This window comes from Apis laboriosa, unplaced genomic scaffold, assembly GCF_014066325.1.
Source record: "Apis laboriosa isolate Shangri-la unplaced genomic scaffold, ASM1406632v1 scaffold69_cov144, whole genome shotgun sequence".
NCBI classification, from domain to species: Eukaryota; Metazoa; Arthropoda; class Insecta; order Hymenoptera; family Apidae; genus Apis; species Apis laboriosa.
In genome coordinates, this window is record NW_025224165.1 from 3,757,661 (window position 1) to 3,776,796 (window position 19,136).

General features: G+C 22.2%; 5 protein-coding genes across 5 annotated transcripts; 4 read left to right on the forward strand and 1 right to left on the reverse strand.

The window, feature by feature from the left end:
• The first annotated feature begins 1,729 nt into the window (after positions 1–1,729).
• LOC122719023 (glutamyl-tRNA(Gln) amidotransferase subunit C, mitochondrial) lies at positions 1,730–2,167 on the forward strand. Its single transcript, XM_043944523.1, has one exon. The coding sequence runs from the start codon at positions 1,766–1,768 to the stop codon at positions 2,165–2,167; it is 402 nt and encodes a 133-aa protein (XP_043800458.1). The 5' UTR covers positions 1,730–1,765.
• Positions 2,164–3,282, forward strand: LOC122719020 (DNA polymerase subunit gamma-2, mitochondrial). Its single transcript, XM_043944520.1, has 2 exons — positions 2,164–2,703; positions 2,803–3,282. Exons 1-2 carry the CDS (start codon positions 2,164–2,166, stop codon positions 3,229–3,231), a joined length of 969 nt encoding a protein of 322 aa, XP_043800455.1. The 3' UTR covers positions 3,232–3,282.
• A 135-nt stretch (positions 3,283–3,417) lies between these two features.
• Positions 3,418–4,707, reverse strand: LOC122719022 (ER lumen protein-retaining receptor). The gene is made up of 3 exons (XM_043944522.1): positions 4,518–4,707; positions 4,210–4,399; positions 3,418–4,061 (listed from the first exon to the last, which is right to left on the reverse strand). The coding sequence occupies exons 1-3, from the start codon at positions 4,606–4,608 to the stop codon at positions 3,704–3,706; spliced, it is 639 nt and encodes a 212-aa protein (XP_043800457.1). The 5' UTR covers positions 4,609–4,707; the 3' UTR covers positions 3,418–3,703.
• Positions 4,708–6,433: 1,726 nt separating this feature from the next.
• LOC122719058 (general transcription factor IIF subunit 1) lies at positions 6,434–11,022 on the forward strand. Its single transcript, XM_043944587.1, has 7 exons — positions 6,434–6,959; positions 7,716–7,762; positions 7,843–8,214; positions 8,299–8,621; positions 9,654–9,940; positions 10,013–10,350; positions 10,677–11,022. The coding sequence occupies exons 1-7, from the start codon at positions 6,936–6,938 to the stop codon at positions 10,888–10,890; spliced, it is 1,605 nt and encodes a 534-aa protein (XP_043800522.1). The 5' UTR covers positions 6,434–6,935; the 3' UTR covers positions 10,891–11,022.
• An 841-nt stretch (positions 11,023–11,863) lies between these two features.
• On the forward strand, positions 11,864–19,057 carry LOC122719092 (alpha-aminoadipic semialdehyde synthase, mitochondrial). Its single transcript, XM_043944645.1, has 10 exons — positions 11,864–12,095; positions 12,222–12,704; positions 14,547–14,772; positions 14,906–15,233; positions 15,423–15,783; positions 16,301–16,623; positions 17,321–17,570; positions 17,723–17,986; positions 18,320–18,701; positions 18,783–19,057. The coding sequence occupies exons 1-10, from the start codon at positions 12,072–12,074 to the stop codon at positions 18,896–18,898; spliced, it is 2,757 nt and encodes a 918-aa protein (XP_043800580.1). The 5' UTR covers positions 11,864–12,071; the 3' UTR covers positions 18,899–19,057.
• The last annotated feature ends 79 nt before the right edge of the window (positions 19,058–19,136 follow it).

Below are 19,136 nucleotides of genomic sequence, written 5' to 3' on the forward strand. Positions count from 1 at the left end.
GTTTTATTTTAACATAGTCTATGTTTCGTTTTTTAGTGCATGACATAACGTTAATATCAGTGCATTTTTTGTTATGTATATATCATTCTATGAGTAATTTAAATGATTTAATTTATGTGAAAATTACAGTTATATCTTTCTTTTATTTTAATTTACTTTTTAAAAAGACATTATAAAGATTTATAAAATATCATACTATTTTTTGAAATTTGTAATTGCAATTGTCTTGTATAATATATTTTTTATGACATTTATGTAGTAATCATATTAAATTGATAAATTCATAAAGTCAAACTTATATGATATTAAATTTTAAATTTCGAGAAATATAGTATTACTCTTATAAATTTTTTACACTATATAACAAAAAATACAAAATAAAAAATTGTTTTTAATAATAATATTAAAAATACAAATTTATAATATATATGTAATAATAATATAACAATAATTATCTTTCATATTAAAATAAAAAAAAATAATTTATAAAGCTTAAATTTTTGAATAAATATAAAAAAAATTATATTCTTAAAAATAATAATTTCAAACAATGTATCAAAAAAAAAAGTAATACAAAATAATCTCTATTTTAAAACTACATCTTTTATAAAAATTGTAAATACATCAAAAGATAAATGTAATAAAAAGATAAAAATTTCACATGTATAAATATGTATATATATATTAAAAATGTAATATTATAATAAAAAATTAAATATATAGAATATAATATATATAAGAATTTTAAATTAAAAATAAAATTCTATTTCTATTTAAATACTAATAATGTATATTTATAATTTAGAAAAAATGTATAAAAATTAAAAAATAACTAAATAAATTTCCTTTAACAATTTTAAAAAATATTTTACGAAATATTTGTTAATTAACACTTTAAGATTTATTTCTAAAAATATAGTTATATAATAAAAAGAATTTATAATAAATATATATATTTGATTCTATAACTTTAACTTTAAAAGATCGTATATGCATATTACTAGTTTTACTATTATCACAGATGGATATTATTGGTTTACATCTATCTTATATTTCATTTATAATTTCATTAATATATATATAATTTTTTAATTCCATTTATTATTAATATTATAATTTTATATTGTATTAAATCAATAATAATATGTAAGTGCAACTTTTATTTCATTTTATTTATAATATATTTTTTTCACATAAGTGGCATAACCTAATAATTTACAAATTAAAAGAAAAAGATAAACATACATACATATATATATATATATATATATATTTTTTTTTATAGGAATTCTTCTCTATCAATAATATTTCAATAAAATTTTCAAACAAATTGATACTAATATATATAATTTAACTTCTAGAATAAAATATATGCATGTATATACTTAAGTACTTACATATGTACATATATATTTCAATCAATTATTTATCTAGTATTATTTTTCAAAATTTCCATGACTAACGAAAATTCTAATAATTAACATGAGATGTCACTATATATTTCATTGTGCTGTTTTTCACGTACTCTTAAATATATATATATATATCGTATATTACATAACCATAAAATACATCTTAAATTTTCTGAAAATGAAATATGAAAGTTAGTTACTGTTAAAAACAATTGTGAAATTCTATTAATTATAAAGTGATATTAATTATAAAAGTAATAAAATATTTATATTATAAAATAACTATTTGAAAAGAATTTAATTGTTTAATTAAATAATAATTTTAAATATTAATCATAAATAACATTATTTAAATGGAAATTATTCGACATACTCAAAAACTGAGTTATATAATTTTACCAACATTTTTGAATTCAGTCTCTTTTCATATAAAATATGTACATTCAAATTCAACAATGCCAATTGTAACACAAGAAACAATAAAGAAAATAGAACAATTATCTTTACTCAATCTTGATAAAGATTATAGCACTTCTGTTTTGAAAGCTGCAATTATTTTTACAGAACATTTACGCAATACAAAGATTGATAATGAAATCAAACCTATGTACAGTCCACTTGAAGAAAAATCAATTCTTTTACGAAATGATAATATAGAAAATAATATATCTAAACAAGAAATTTTAAAGAATGCTGCTATTTTAGAAGAAGAATATTTTATAACACCATTGCAAATTATTTCAAAAACACAATGAATATAGCAAATATATTAAAAGAATTAAGTCCACATTTTATTAACTTTACAACACAAGGACTTAAATATGGACCTCAAGGTAAAATGTTATTGAAAAACCTTGAAGAACAATGGTTTTTACATTGTATTACAATGTCACGTTATAATATGTTTCTATCAGATGAATTTAACGATACTATAGACTTTATTACAAGAACTGAAATGAGTGATATACCATTTGGATTAGCTACAATAAAAAATTCAAAATATCAATGGGATTCTAATATATTAACTATACAAAAATCAAATTATCATAGAACTGCAGAAACAGCTATTTTTAATAATGATATAGAAATAAAAGATTTATTTTATAAAATACAAAAAGAACGTAAAATTTGGTGGCGAAAATTAGCACAAAATCCTTCTAGATTTAAACTCTCTGAAGCAAAAAAAATAAAAAATTATACTACAGTTGATATTGAAGCACAATTTTCATTTGGTAATGTTATATTGGAAAGAATAACTTACCATACAGATGTTCAAAAACTATTCTCTCAGGTATTTTGTTTCTCTTTCTTTAAGAAACTTTGTTTTAACTTTTATAAATTTAACAAATTTAAAAATAACAATTATTTTTATGGACCATTTTATTTTTAGGTTAATAGTAAAAAAGATTTTATCAACATACAAATGGTTGAACAAAGAATGTCTTTAGATTGGGGATGTTTAGCACTACTTTGTGACATATGTGATATGAATAACTCGACTACAATGCATCTTCATTCCAAATTAGCACCACACAAAGTTGCATTTCATATAAAAAAATCAAATGATAAAGAGAACATTCAAAATGATGATTTAAATCGCTTTGTACTTTACTTAAATAACATCTTAAGGACAAAAGGCCTGAATACAATATTAACCAGTTCAGAAAAAATTATAGATACATGCTTGGTACCTTTCATAATTTCTGTTAATACGACTAGTCTTGAAAATGGCATTATATATATAAAAGATAGAGCAACAACTCTAAGTGAAGCAATACATGTAACCGATTTAGTAAAATATATAAGTCTGCGTTGTTAACCAACTAATATGATCATTTGAATAAAATTAATATATTAAAAATTGAAAATATATTATTAGTATAATTATAATTTCTAATTCCTAGGACATGTAACAAATTTTGAAATGATAATCTTCATTTCCAATTATGTACTTTGTATTTTAATATGTTATTCATCATTGAAATGAAATAAGTATCACACATACATTATATATTATTTAAAGATGCAATATGCTGAAAAACCAATGAGAAAGTAACAGTTTAAAATATAAATGTAACTATATAGGATAAAGATGAAAAATTATACATGGATGTTTTGTGATGAAAATACAACAAAATGGAATGCTTTACAATTAATAAAATGTATACTTTGTACACGAGCATTCCTCGATTTCTTAAAGATTGCCAAAATTTATATTATATAAATTTAATTAATGATGATATTGCTCATTTGAGCAATATAGAATTCTTCATGATAATATTTTTATACAACTAAGCAGGTAGTTGTAATTTTTTGCCTTTCAATACTTTGGTAATATAGAGGTAGAAAAAGTCACAATAAAGAATTGTTTGCACTAAACCAGCAACTATAGCAATTAGTTCATAATAATTTTCTGCATAGTAACGATACACCCAGTTTAATAGATATAAGCCTCTATAACATCCCAAAGCGAAAAGATAATGACTGGTAATGCTTTCAGCTTCTCCTGTTTTTGATACCAAAAATAATTGTGGCAATATTGCTACAGATTCCAAATAAATACTAAATGTCCATAGAATCTCTATAATTGTGAATTCATGATTAATTAATAATGCCAACAGTGACGTGGGTAGAATTAAAAATTCAATTCTGAAAATGATTAAGATATTATTAAATGATGAAATGAAATATGACTAGATTTTTTAAACAAATTTTTTAAAAGTTATATATACATATACATTATTCAAATATATTACTATATATTACTTAATACATGCATTATATAAAAAGAACATACCTAAAAGTATCATGATTATGATCATATGTAGCTTTGAATTTCACATACATTAAAAAAACTGTAGTATAGGAAGTTGCAATAAAAATGATTTTCATAAATGTATTGTATGCTGATATATATGTTGTTAACAAATCTAGATAACGCGTTGTATATACAATTGCAAATAAAATTTGCGATTTGCCACTAATACCTATAAAATATATAAAGAATATTATTAAAAATATGCTATTAATAATTGATGATTATTTTAATAAAATACAAACAATTTTAGATATAATAAACACATAAGTTATATCAATAATATATACCGGCACAGCTTCGTGTCTTCCATATTTTGAGAAGAAGAATAATAATTGCAAGAAGATGTGATAAGTCACCTAAGAGTCGAAATATATTCATATTTTCGGATGTTTAAAAGTAAATTTTATAAGAGGATCGAGAAATACTCCACACTCCTAAGTCACAAAGCATACAAAATATGACGTGGCTTTGGCTGCAACATCAGCAGATGGCTGACCGATCAACATTTAAGTTACATCTTTAATGTCCCCAATAAATATACGCAAACGTGTACAAAATATAAACATTTTATTTTTGATTTTCAAAATTAGATTAATGATAGAGATATTAATTATAATAAAATAGAAAACAGAAATACAGAATATATGAAATGTTTAATAATATTTTAAACAAATATCTTCATTAATAATTTTGTAATATTATTTATATAGCATATATTTATCACATGTCATTTTTAAGAAATATTGTTATGTTTAAAAAATTATATATTATTACAAAAGTTTTATTTTATATTTGAATTGTTACTAGATTAAATTTAAGGCTGATATATATATATATACACACATATATATTAAATATATAGTATATATTACATATTATTCAATATTCAATATTCAATAAGAAATTCTTTATATATTGAAATAAAAAAATAAACAATTTTTATTTCAATAAACTTTAATACATAAAAATTAATTTGATAAAAAAAAATAATTATATAAATTTAATATCTCGTTCTTAAACATTTTATATTGTTTAATTAAATATTTGTAAATCACGTATTATTTTAATAATAACATTTTAAGTACATTTATATATTTTTTATTACTAAAGAACATATTAACACAAATTATAAGAATAACATTAATTTAATTACATTAAATTATAATATTTTAAAATTTTATACTTAATAATAAGTGCGAAAAAATATATTTTATCAGCCAAACTTATTTTTGTCTATTTTTGTACAAATCTTGATCATCAAAATATTATTAAAATTTATTACAAGATTACAAAATTTTTTCATCAAATTATGTTAATAAATTGATATCAAATTTGTATAAAAGTTTGTGTCAAATTTACATCAAAAATATGTCAATTCTTGACAACAAAAATATATCAAGTTTTGTTATATATTTCCCGCGTTTTGTTGGCTGCACTGTATAATCATATTTCTTATAACTTTAAGATAGTTTAGATTTTAAATATACATACTTATTTATAATTATATTTATAATTATAATTATATACATAGGAATCTATGAGTCCGTATATAAGAATTCAAATTGAAATAAAAATAAAAAAAAATGTAAATCATATATTGAAAATTTAAAACCTCGTCTGATAAACTATATGCAGTTACAAATTACATATTCATCTGTGAATAATTTTTTAATTATTAATAATGATGCAGCATGTTATTAATTTGCAATTAAGATTATATTATAAAAAAAATAATTTATTAATAGAATATTTTTTTATCAAAATAATTTTTTAACAGAATAAAAGAAGATATAATACAAAAAATAAAATAAACGAAAATTATTTTTTTATTTTTAACTAATTTATTTTTCTCTGAACATCTGTTTATCGTTTTTGCTATTTTTTTCAACTAATAAATTATAAGAAAATAATTATTTATAGATATATTCATAATAGATAATTATTTATAGATAGAATTTATAAAATATTGAATATTATTAATTAAAATTGAATTCGTTCGAAATTATAATTTACAAGATATATTATTTAAAATTAAAAATAAAATAAAAATTAATAGATAATAAAATAAAAAAATATGTATATTTCAAATTTAATAATGATTAAATTGTATTTTATAAATATTTATATATTGCTTTAAAAATAAAAATTTCCATAATTTTTTTTTTGTTCATATGTAATATCATGAAAATGATTTTATCTTTGTTTCAAGATTTAGAATTATTTGAAGTCGTGTCTATAAATATATATAGTCTAAGTTCATCATTTTTATTAATTTAGAACAAATAAGAACAACGCGAATGTAAAATAACTCTGTCATTTCTTTGTTCAATGGAACATCATTTTCGTTCATCGTTGCTATTTTCTAATGTCATTGATAGCTATTTTATTCTGATATCTGGCAATTGTTATATTTTGTAATATTTGAGTAAATTCTATCTGGTATTAAATTTTGCTATGTACTTACCTTACTTTTTTGTTTAATGTGACAAATTTTGGTACTTTTATTTATATAAGAGTATCGGTTTAAAAAAGTTGTTAACTTATCAAAATATTGTGTATATTTACATAAATATAATATAATCTTTATTAAAAGTTATTAATTAACAGTAAATAACTTGCATTATACATATTTGTTTTATATGAAGATTTTAATATGACATGATGGTTTTATAATCGTTATTATTGAATTAAAATCAATTATCAAGATGACATCGCCTGCAGTTTCAAAGGTATATTTTATAATTCTGAAATTATAGACATATTTTATAAAACCAAAGAGGAAATATTATATAGATATTATATAGAACTAAAATAAAATCCTTTATAGAAATTATTGTACAAAATAAATAATAAAATAAATAATAAATATAAATTTATAAATATCATTTTCATTATTTATTTATATATTAATAAAATGATTGATTAGATTTTATTTTATTATATTATATAAATAATTGGCTGTAAATCTTTTTTACTTATTTTTGATTTGAAATATATTATAGCATAAAGCATAAAATATTATGTTTTTTATTTTATTTTATTAAATGTATGTCTAAATAAATTTTTTTATAATTTTTTTTATAAATTTATATAAAGCTATCTTAATAACAAAAATATTCAATTAATAAAATTTATTAATATTAATTTTATATTATTAAATCAAAGTTTAAATATTTAACATTTTAAACCTTAGTTTATTTTTTAATTTATTTAATTTTTTTTTTGCTATATTTAATTTTGCTTATGTTCAATTTTTTTAGAATATACATTCTTTCTCATTATTATTATCTATAAATAAATTAAAAATTATTTTTATAAATGATAAAATATTAATTTTGAACAATAGTATTATGTATATTTAAAAAAATTATACTTTTTTTATCTTTAATATAATATAATATATAAATAAAAAAAACATGATTAAAATTAGATAATAATATTATTTACTATAATTATAATAGTTATTACTATAACTGTAATTTTAGGTTTCAGTTGTACCTTCCATACAAGAATTTAGTATCAGAGTACCAAAGTATGTAATTTTTTTTTAATTATAAAATATATTTTTATAGAATTAATTTTATTAAATAAGATATTATATTATTATTTTAGAAATAATAAAAAAAAACACAATGTGATGCGTTTTAATGCAACATTAAATGTTGATTTTTCAAAATGGACTCAAGTGAAAATGGAACGTGAAAATAATATGAAGGAATATAAAGGAATAGAAGAGGAAATGCCAAAATTTGGAGCTGGATCTGAATTTGGACGAGATGCAAGAGAAGAAGCAAGAAGAAAAAAATTTGGTATTACAAGCAGAAAATACAAGCCAGAAGATCAACCTTGGATTTTAAAATCTGGAGGAAAAACTGGAAAAAAATTTAAAGGCATAAGGGAAGGTGGTGTGAGTGAAAATGCTGCATATTATGTTTTTACACATGCTGCTGATGGAGCTATAGAAGCTTTTCCATTGCATGAATGGTGATTTAATTATTTGAACTATTTAAATTGTATTTTATTAAAATTTTAATGCATATAATATTATAAATGCATATTTATATTTAGGTATAATTTTCAACCAATTCAGAGATACAAAGCTTTGAGTGCAGAAGAAGCAGAGCAAGAATTTAGTCGTAGAAATAAAGTAATGAATTATTTTTCATTAATGTTACGAAAAAGACTTAGAAATGATGAAGAAGGTGCAGATGATGAAGAAATAATAGAAGGTGGGAAGGGTAAAAAGCCGAGTAAGAAAGAGAAAGATTTAAAAATATCTGAAATGGATGAGTGGATGGATAGCGACGATGATGATTCTCTTAGTGATGATAATGAAAGTAAAAAAAATTCTGATGAAGAAGATGATACTAAGAAGAAAAAGAAAGGCAAAGGTGGATGTTATATCTGATACTCTTAAGAAATGCATGTGGTAATTATTCTTAATAGCTGTCTAGTTATTACCACATTTTCTTTATTTTTGCTATTAATATAATAATATGATAAGATTGTTAATTGTATATTTATAAAATTAATATTTTTACTATGCAAAAATGCATTTGAAAGCGAATAAGAATAGAGTTATAAGACTTCTCTCTTATTTTTTTTTTCTTTTTTATTATATGATTATTATATGATTCATATAAAATTTTTATCTAATTCCTATTTCTATACTTTGAATTTTTAGACATTTGCATAGTATTAATATTTTCATAATAAATTGATATGTTCAATGATTTTGAAAGAAATAATTTATAACAGATTATATGATTCAATTATGCAAATAGATATTCAGTCGAATCTCAATAATTCAAATTTCAAAAAAACTAAAATTTCGAGTAGAGAAAGAGATTTCAACTTACTTTTTGAGTAAAAAAAATTTAACAAGTGAAAATTTAATATATAGGGATTTTAGAAAAGTTAATATTTTCTTTAATTAGAAAAATTAAAAAAAAAAATTTGTATGTATCGTTTTATTTTTAGTTTAAAAAAAAAAGTGAAGTCATAATCACTTATTGATTATGTTTGTGATATATAATTGTAAAAATTATATCATATAATAGAGTAAAATAATAATATAATATAATATAATAACCATTAAAGTAAATTTCGACTTAGAGATTGGACTATTTTAAAGTCGAATTGCAGGAATAAAATTATATAGTTCAAAAAAATGTTTGAATTAAAGTTAATTAAACTTTTTTTAGTTTAAATTTAAACATGTTAAGATTTTCACAGCTGAATGGAAGAAAATGAACATTATTGTAATCTTAAAGAGATTTTCGAATTATAAAGATTCGAGTTACTGAGATTTGTCTGTATTATGAATTTATTTTAATAACAAAATTTGCATATAATGCAATAAATAATTTTTCCATATTTTTATCATAATTTAATTTAATAATAAATTTAAATATTTATATTAGTTGATATTAAGAAAAAGAAGAAGAAAAATGCTTCAGATGATGAAGCATTTGAAGAGAGTGATGATGGGGATGAAGAAGGTCGAGAATGTGATTATATTTCTGATTCATCAGATTCTGAATCAGAATTGGAACAACAAAAAGAGATTAAATCAGTTGCAGAAGAAGATGCATTAAGAAAATTGCTTGCTTCTGATGAAGATGACGAAGATGATGAAGAACAAACGGATAAAAAAGATGGTGATGATGAAAAAGATGATGATGATGAACATAAAGATAAAGATGAGAAGGTAAAATTAAAAGTTTGAATATTATGATTATATTTATTTTAAATAAAATATTTTATTTACTGATTTTTTTAGGATAAAGATAAGATTAATAAAGATACAGATAAAAAAAGAGATAAAAAGAAAAAGAAAAAACAATCTAAGAAAAAGGATTTAAAAAAACTTACATCAGGAAAAGATTCTTCTAGTGATTTTTCTAGTGATTCAGATTCAGAATCTGATACAGTAAAAGAAAAAGATAATAAAAGATCTAATAGTGCACATAGCTCAAGATCTGCAACACCTACACCTGCTGGAATATCAGATTCTTTAAAAAGAAAACAATCAGGATCTCCAGATTTATCACAAGCGAAAAAATTAAAATTGGATAATTTTAATTTAGTGCCAGTAAATTCTTATATTCCAGGAATTAGGTATGATAATTAATATAAATATAATTGTAAATTATAAAAATATTATAATAATATTTTTTAATTTTATAAGTTTTTCAGATATTATTTTATAGTTATTATAAATCTATTTTGTTATTTAATTAAAATTAATTAATTATTTAAAAATATTTTTAACAAAGTACTATTATAAAATAATTTATTGCTATTATTTTGAATTAAGTATATTTGTTGAATTTTTATTTATTTTTTTTTTTAGTTTTCTCATATTATGACAAATCTTTTATTATTATAATTTAGAAAGATATTTATAATTCTACAATATAATTTTTAATATAATTACGTTGCAGTGAATCTGGAATTACAGAAGATGCAGTACGACGATATCTTATGCGTAAACCAATGACAACAACGGAACTTTTACAAAAGTTCAAATCGAAAAAAACTGGTCTTACTTCTGAGCAGTTAGTTAATGTAATGACTCAAATTTTGAAAAAAATTAATCCAACCAAACAGACAATAAAAAATAAAATGTACTTATCTATTAAAACACAATCTAATTGATATTTTTTAATATTTTTATATTAGTAAAATAATTTATAGTATAATTTCTATTTTAAATCTTAATATCTTATTTATTTTATGTCATATGTAAAGATAATACTTTGTATAAGAATAAAATATATGGAATAAAAATATTTTTTCTTTTATTTATATCTCTAATAAAGAATGACAGATTAATTAGATTTAGATTAAAAATGAAATAAAGAAAGTGAATGAAATTAAAAAAAACTATATAAAATGAAAAAAAATGGAAGCATATACATATAAAAAAATTAAAAGAAAAGAAAGAAAATGGCGGGAAATTTTTGAAATCATTGTAAAAAAGAGGAAGAAAATGAATGCAAAGAATATAAATCAATTTATGGATAAGAAAAAAAAATTTTAATTTAGTTCATTATAATTATATAAATAATTCAATGTTAGTATAATTAAAGTTATACAAAAATTTATGATTAGAAATTATTAATTTTTATTCTGTTCTTATTTATTTTATTTTTATTTAATTTATTATTATAATATTTAATTATAATTAAATAAAATAATTATAATAAGAGAAAAATGTACACAAAGCGAAATACGAGGATAAAGAGCTTTAGTAAATACGAATTATTATTAATCTATTCTCTATTGATCTATGATGATATGAAATCAAATTTCTATTATTTATACAAAAATAATTAATGAATGATAATTTATTAACACATAAATAAAAATTTAAATATAAATTAATTAAAATTTAAATTGAAATTTAAAAATTTCATTCATTACGTTTTTTATTATGTTAAAAGAAGTTAAAAACTAAGCTATGCCTAATATATGAAGTTCAAATCTATATAATGAAAAATGATAGAAATCACATGATTGAAGAAATTTAAATCATTTGATAAAGTTGTGACTTTGAGCTTATCAGTGATATTATAATTCTGAGTTTTTGCAGTATTGCCCTCACTGACCCAACTATTATCACATAGTAATACAGTAACTTTAATTTAAAATAGAAGTAACCATATTACATTTTGTATAATTGTTGTCTTATTATCGTGGTTTTAATGAATTTAGTGAATATTAAATATTGTTTTCATAATTTTTTTATATTCTTTATATGATTATATAGAGAAACATTGAAGATTCTTTAATTACGCAATTGCGAATTTAATGTGAATTTATTGAGAAAAAATAATATGTCTTCAGTTCGTGGTATTAATGTAAGAGAAATATATTATATAATACAAAAATAAATAAATATTGTACATAATATTTTATAATTAATAAATAATAAAAAGACAAAAATTAATGTTATAAAATATTTTAATTAAAAATATTTTTCATAGAACTTGAAAGGTAAAATAATAGCAATTAGAAGAGAAGATCAATCAGTATGGGAAAGAAGAGCTCCTTTAGCACCTGCGAATGTTCGTCGATTAATTAGAGCAGGAGTAAAAGTAATTGTACAACCTAGTAATAGAAGAGCTTATCCTGCGCATTCCTATCAAGCTGCAGGTGCTATATTGCAAGAGGATATTAGTTCTGCTTCTGTTATTTTCGGAGTGAAACAAGTTCCTGTGGATCAACTTATATCCAATAAAACTTATTGTTTTTTTTCTCATACCATCAAGGCACAAGAAAGTAATATGCCACTTCTAGATGCTATACTTGAAAAGAATATACGTTTGGTAGATTATGAGAAATTAACAGATATTAACGGACAAAGAGTGGTTGCGTTTGGAAAATATGCTGGTGTAGCAGGCATGGTAAATATATTACATGGACTTGGATTAAGATTACTTGCATTAGGACATCATACACCATTCATGGTAAGATTAATTTAAATTGAAAAGTTAATTAAGTTAAGTTAAGAATAAAGTGAATTTTTTAAATATTTTTGATTGATTGTCTTTTTCAAATTATCTCTTCTCTTTATATTTGATATATTATATAGTGAAAATATAAATAATTAATTTTTATTATATTTTATAGTTTTAAAATTGATTTTAAAATAGAGTATTCCAATATTCCGATGTTAGTAACAGGAAATTTAGAAAAAATCGTTGAATTTTTTTTAGACATCAAAAGAAATTAGTCTTATTTTGCCATCGAATGATTTATGATAGGAATTTGGTTTTAATAAAGTTATGATGTCCTGAATGAAATCAAATTTAATTATTATAGAAAGATCCTAAATGACCATTTTGGATCTTTACAGCTGTGAATTATAGACATAGCTCTTACAGAGATTTTTATGAAAAATAATTGAGTTAAAATTGAAAATGGCAAAATTTACATTGTCAAAATAAATAATATAACGAAACGGTTAAATTAAGAAATACTGATTTAATCTTTTTAGAAGATTTGATCGTGAAATGGGAAAAAGATTTTTGATGAAAGAACTATATATATCGAATCGCTCCTGTGCCTTTTCTATGCAACTTTAAAAAAGAAAGAAGTCTTGATTTCTGACATGTTTTAATGTTCAATTTCTAACATAGTTTGTTAACAAATTTATATTCTGAAAAAAAATATTACATTTTACACCAGTTCGTCTTTGTTGTCGAAATATGAAAGATAAAATGATATAATTAAATATATTTCAGCTTTTAATGATTTTATTTGAAATTTATTTAAAATTTTATATTGCTTTATACTGATAATGATTTATATTTATATTTACATAATAATTAATAAAAGAAATATAACAATTCTAAATGAAATTTTTTCTAGTCAATGCATACATACATAGAAAGAGATGAACCTGTGCCATCTTCTTGCTCATACCATAATTATTATTCATGTTATGTAAATTAATCTAAAATATCATTTTAAGTAATCGATTATTAGATTATAAGAAATAAATTAAAAATATTTCCTTAAATTAATATTTCCTAAAAAGCTTGAATGCATTTGATTATTTATGATTTGTATTACTTCATTTTTCATATCTCTAGAACGAAGATGAATAGACTCATATATGTCATAATAATATTCTTTGCTCTTAAATTTATTATTATAAATTTTGATAGTTTTTATCTGGAATATCCTGTATAAATTAATTAATTATATAATTATATAATTAATTATATTTTTTATCATGATAAGAATTATATTAATACTTATTACATACACATACACATATATACATATATATTATTTTTATATATCTTAATATATTTTATATATATTTTTATTATATATATATTTTATATATTTTTTGTTTTAAAAATTATATATATAATGTCAGATATTGGAATCGTTTTTCAAGCGCACAAATTTTGTAGCTTCAGTATAGATAAGGAGAGTAAATTGTGGAGGAAGAATAGAGATAGGATAAAAATTGTGAAATCAGCATCATCTTTAGAATATCATAAATAAAACATAAATATAGATAAAGAGAGATAAATAATAAAAAAAAAGAGAAAAATAATATGGAATAAAAATTTATTATAATATACTATATAATATATTATAATTTGACATAACAAAAAAATCAATATTATCAAAAATATCAATATATTTTATAAAAATAAAGCATAATAGTTGTAATTTATTATATAATTTATTATATTTATTTATATAAAATAAAGGAATATATTTTTAAATTATTATTATTAAATTTTATATAAATTTATACATATCTAAATAACGATTATTATTGTTTACAGCATATTGGACCAGCGCACAATTATAGAGATTCATCTATGGCACGACAAGCTATACGAGATGCAGGATACGAAATAGCATTAGGTGCCATGCCAAAATCAATTGGACCATTGACTTTCATTTTCACCGGTAGTGGTAATGTGAGTCAAGGAGGACAAGAAGTTTTTCAAGAGCTTCCACACGAATATGTACCACCTGAAATGCTGAAAAAGGTTGCTGAACATGGTGGTAAGTATTGCAAGTTTATTTCTGATCCCCTGAAAATATATTAATCTTGCAACTATTTTATGGATATTTTTTTATATGTATGATTCATTTAAAACATTAAAAATAATTATTATTATCTCTTCTATTGTTTCAGATACGACAAAGATATATGGATGTGAGGTAAGACGAAGACATCATCTAGAAAGGAAAGATGGAGGTGGATTTGATTCTGAAGAATGTGACAAGCATCCTGAGAGATATATTTCGACTTTCAGCAAAACGATTGCACCATATGCATCAGTGATAATTAATGGTATTTATTGGGCAGTCGATTCGCCTAAATTAGTAACGATACCAGATGCGAAATACTTGTTAAGACCAGCTTATACACCTTGGCTACCATCAAGCGTTGGTGCACCCTCTTTACCTCACAGAATGTTAGCTATCTGTGATATATCTGCAGATCCTGGAGGCAGTATCGAGTGAGTAAGATCAAGATCAATATTAAATTAAAACTTTTTTTTTTGCGATATGAATAAATGTATAGTAGTAATATAAGTTTCATCGTTTGAAATGTCAATAAAAACGATGTCAATAAAAATCTTCATCAAAGATGCTTAAAAGATTTTAACTTAAATAAATGTAAGTGTTCATTTCTAAAATTTTCCTAGATTCATGAACGAATGCACAACTATTGACACACCATTTTGTTTATACGATGCTGATCGTAACAAGGATACGAAATCTTTTAAAGGACCCGGGGTGTTAGTCTGTTCAATCGACAATATGCCAACTCAATTACCAAAAGAATCTACAGATTTCTTTGGAAATCTTTTGTATCCTTATGCGTTAGATATTATTCAATCGGATGCAAAGGCACCGTTGGAGGAACATAATTTCAATCCAGCTGTACATGGTGCAATAATCGCATCTAATGGGCGGTTAACACCTAATTTTGAATATATTCAAGAATTAAGATTGTTGAATCATCGCTGTAAACATAAAGCAGATGATAAAGCACAAAGTAAAAAGGTATATAAAAATAAAATCTTATTTTTTTTTTCTTCACTTTCACAAAATAAATTTTTGCGACAAGTATAAAATAATATAAAAGTAATTTTTATAATTGGAGTCCTAATCATCAAGTTTTTTAAAAATTGAATTTACATAAAATATATTATTGGCTGGTTGTAATGAAAGATTAATTGAACAATATTTCTTTTATATTTTTTTCATAATATTATTAAATAAAAAAAAGAATTTTAATTTGAAAAATTACTCGCATCAATTAATTAATTCTGAAGGCTTCTAGGAGTTTTCAATTTAAGAATTGCTATTCCATATAGTAAGTTTTATAAGAAATAACATTTTCAAATTGGATTCTTTAATTTCTTTAAAAATCAATGCACATATGTATATATTAGATATTTCATATCGAATTAAATTTTTTATTTAAAAATAAAATATTTTAGATATTAGATATATTATAGATATTAATTACAATTAATAATTAATTGTAATACATTAAAATATATTATTTTATGAATAGGTTGTTGTCCTTGGTGCTGGACATGTTTCCGGCCCGTTGGTCGAATATTTACACAGAGATAACAACATACGTTTAATTGTTGCGTCTCAATTGAAAGAGGAGGCAGACATTTTAGCAAATAATTTTCCTGGCGTGGAACCAGTTTTATTGAACGTTGTTGAACGTCCCGATACATTAAACGACATTGTTAAATCGGCGGATGTAGTGGTTTCCCTATTGCCTTACTCTTTACACCACGTCGTTGCAAATGCATGCATACATGCTAAAACTCATTTAGTAACAGCAAGTTACATGAATGAAGATGTTAAATCTTTACATGAAGAGTAAGTAATAATTTTAATAGATATTAACAAAAATGAGGAAAAGGTATTCTGATCTTCTGATAAATTGATCCTTTCATATATTTATAGTAAAAGCATCTGTAATAATTCCAAATGATATTATTTACTAGATAGTGCTTGGTTAATTGAACGAATTAAAAAATTTTTTGTTCATTTAATTATTTATTTCTACCAATTTCTAGAATTGGAATTCTACTTTTTGAGACATATACATAAAAAGCATTGATCCAGGCGGTTTAAGTTAATAGCTCATTCGAAACTAAACTAAAACATCATCTGTATCATTTCTAGTATTGTTTAGCTATTTATTTAAATTTATTTAAATCCATTGAATCGATGCCTGTAATATATTGTATATTGATTAAGATACGCATTACAAGACTTTTACTTCGAAAAAGAAGAGACTGTCAATAATTTTCAGAATAACTATCTTCTCGAATAAATGACAAGTTCTAGTGCTTATTCTGCGACAGTTAACTGAGTATTACTATTAAGAAAATCATAATTATGCAAAAAATTAGAATAATTTAAAATATTTGGAAAAAATATAAAATTGGAGATTCGTTTTACTATTCTTTTCTCTATACAATATATTATATATTTAAAGATATCATTTATGAATACAACATGAATATAAATAAATGATAACGATTAAATATATTAAAATATTAATTATTAGGGCTGTAGCAGCAGAAGTAACTATACTTAATGAAATAGGCTTAGATCCTGGTATCGATCACTTGCTAGCTTTAGAATGTTTCGACAATGTTAAACAAGCTGGTGGGAAAATCGAGTCTTTTATTTCCTGGTGTGGCGGTTTACCCGCACCAGAATGTTCATCCAATCCCCTGCGATATAAATTTAATTGGTCACCACGAGGGGTGTTGCTCAATACTTTGGCATCGGCCAAATATTATTCCAATAGACAAGTAAGCAAAAATACAATTTACAATTAAAATATCTCCAAACAAAAATGGCTCATCATTTTAGAATATTATAAACATTTATCTGATTATCTGATAATCTTCATCACCATATTTCCCCCAATGAGAAATCTTGAAATTTTGTTTCCATTGTAAAGATTGTAGAAATAGAATCAGGAGGAAGTCTTATGTCTGCGGTTCAAGATTTAGATTTTTTACCCGGTTTTGCGCTGGAAGGTTTTCCAAATCGAGATAGTACGATTTATAAAGATTTATACGGACTTAATAATGTCCACACGATTCTACGAGGCACATTAAGATTCAAAGGTTTCTCTAATACTATACGAACTTTACAATATCTTCGGTTAACCGATTCTAATCCACATCCAAGTTTACATCCAAATGGTCCAGATATTACATGGGTATGTATACATACGTATACAAAGTGTCACTATAATCATGGAAAAAGTCGATTTGAGAGATTACAACAAATACAAAATTTACTATATTTGCAAAAATTTTGATTATTTATCTATAAAAGGCTTATTTATTAACGATTTAAGTTTATCTTTGTCTTACTTCAATGTAAAAATTTAATTATTTGTAATTTGATACATAAGTCTTGATATTTTTGTATATTAACTTGTCTTTGCTTTAGAATCGATATAAGGAAGATGTTCTACGAATATTAATATTAACATCCATGTATAAACGCGGTTCACATATCGTCTAAATTTATCGGTTTATTATTTCAGAGAGTATTAATTTGCAACCTACTTGGTTTAGCAAATGACAATATTTTTTACGAAAATTTAAAGAGAAAATTAGCAGAAGTGTTAAATTCGGAAGAAGGCGTGAAAGCAATCGAAGATTTAGGCCTTCTTCAAGAAGATTTAGTATTAAAGTTAAACACTCCGCTCGATACATTAACCCATTACTTATCGAAGAAGTTATGCTACGATCAAAACGAACGGGATCTGGTAATTTTAAGGCATGACGTGGGTATACTCTGGCCCGACAATAAGAGAGAAAACAGAGAAATTAATTTAGTATTATACGGCGATAAACAAGGTTACTCTGCTATGGCACGAACAGTCGGATATCCGACAGCAATCGCAGTTAAAATGATCCTTGACGGTATTATTCTTTTTTCTTTTTTAATTGGAATTTTTAAACTTGACAAATTGTATTTGTTTATTTTTTATTTCGTGTTAATAGGTGAAATTCAAAAACGAGGTGTGATCCTTCCATTTACTCCGGATATTTATCGACCTATATTGAATCGATTAAAAGCCGAAGGAATTGAATTTTTTGAAACGTCCAAATGGCTCTAATCTTTTCATGATATTAATTCCAAGTGATTCTAAACATTGTGTAAATAAAATAGAAAGAATTGAACTAACAATATTGATTTATCGCATTAATTTATCCTTATATAATATCTTTAATATTTTCTTTACAATTATTATAAAAATATTAATAAAAAATATTATTTATTTTTTATTAAAGCGTTTTTTATCATTTCTATATCTTATTGTACAATCTCTCATCTTAGATTCCTCTAAGATTCAC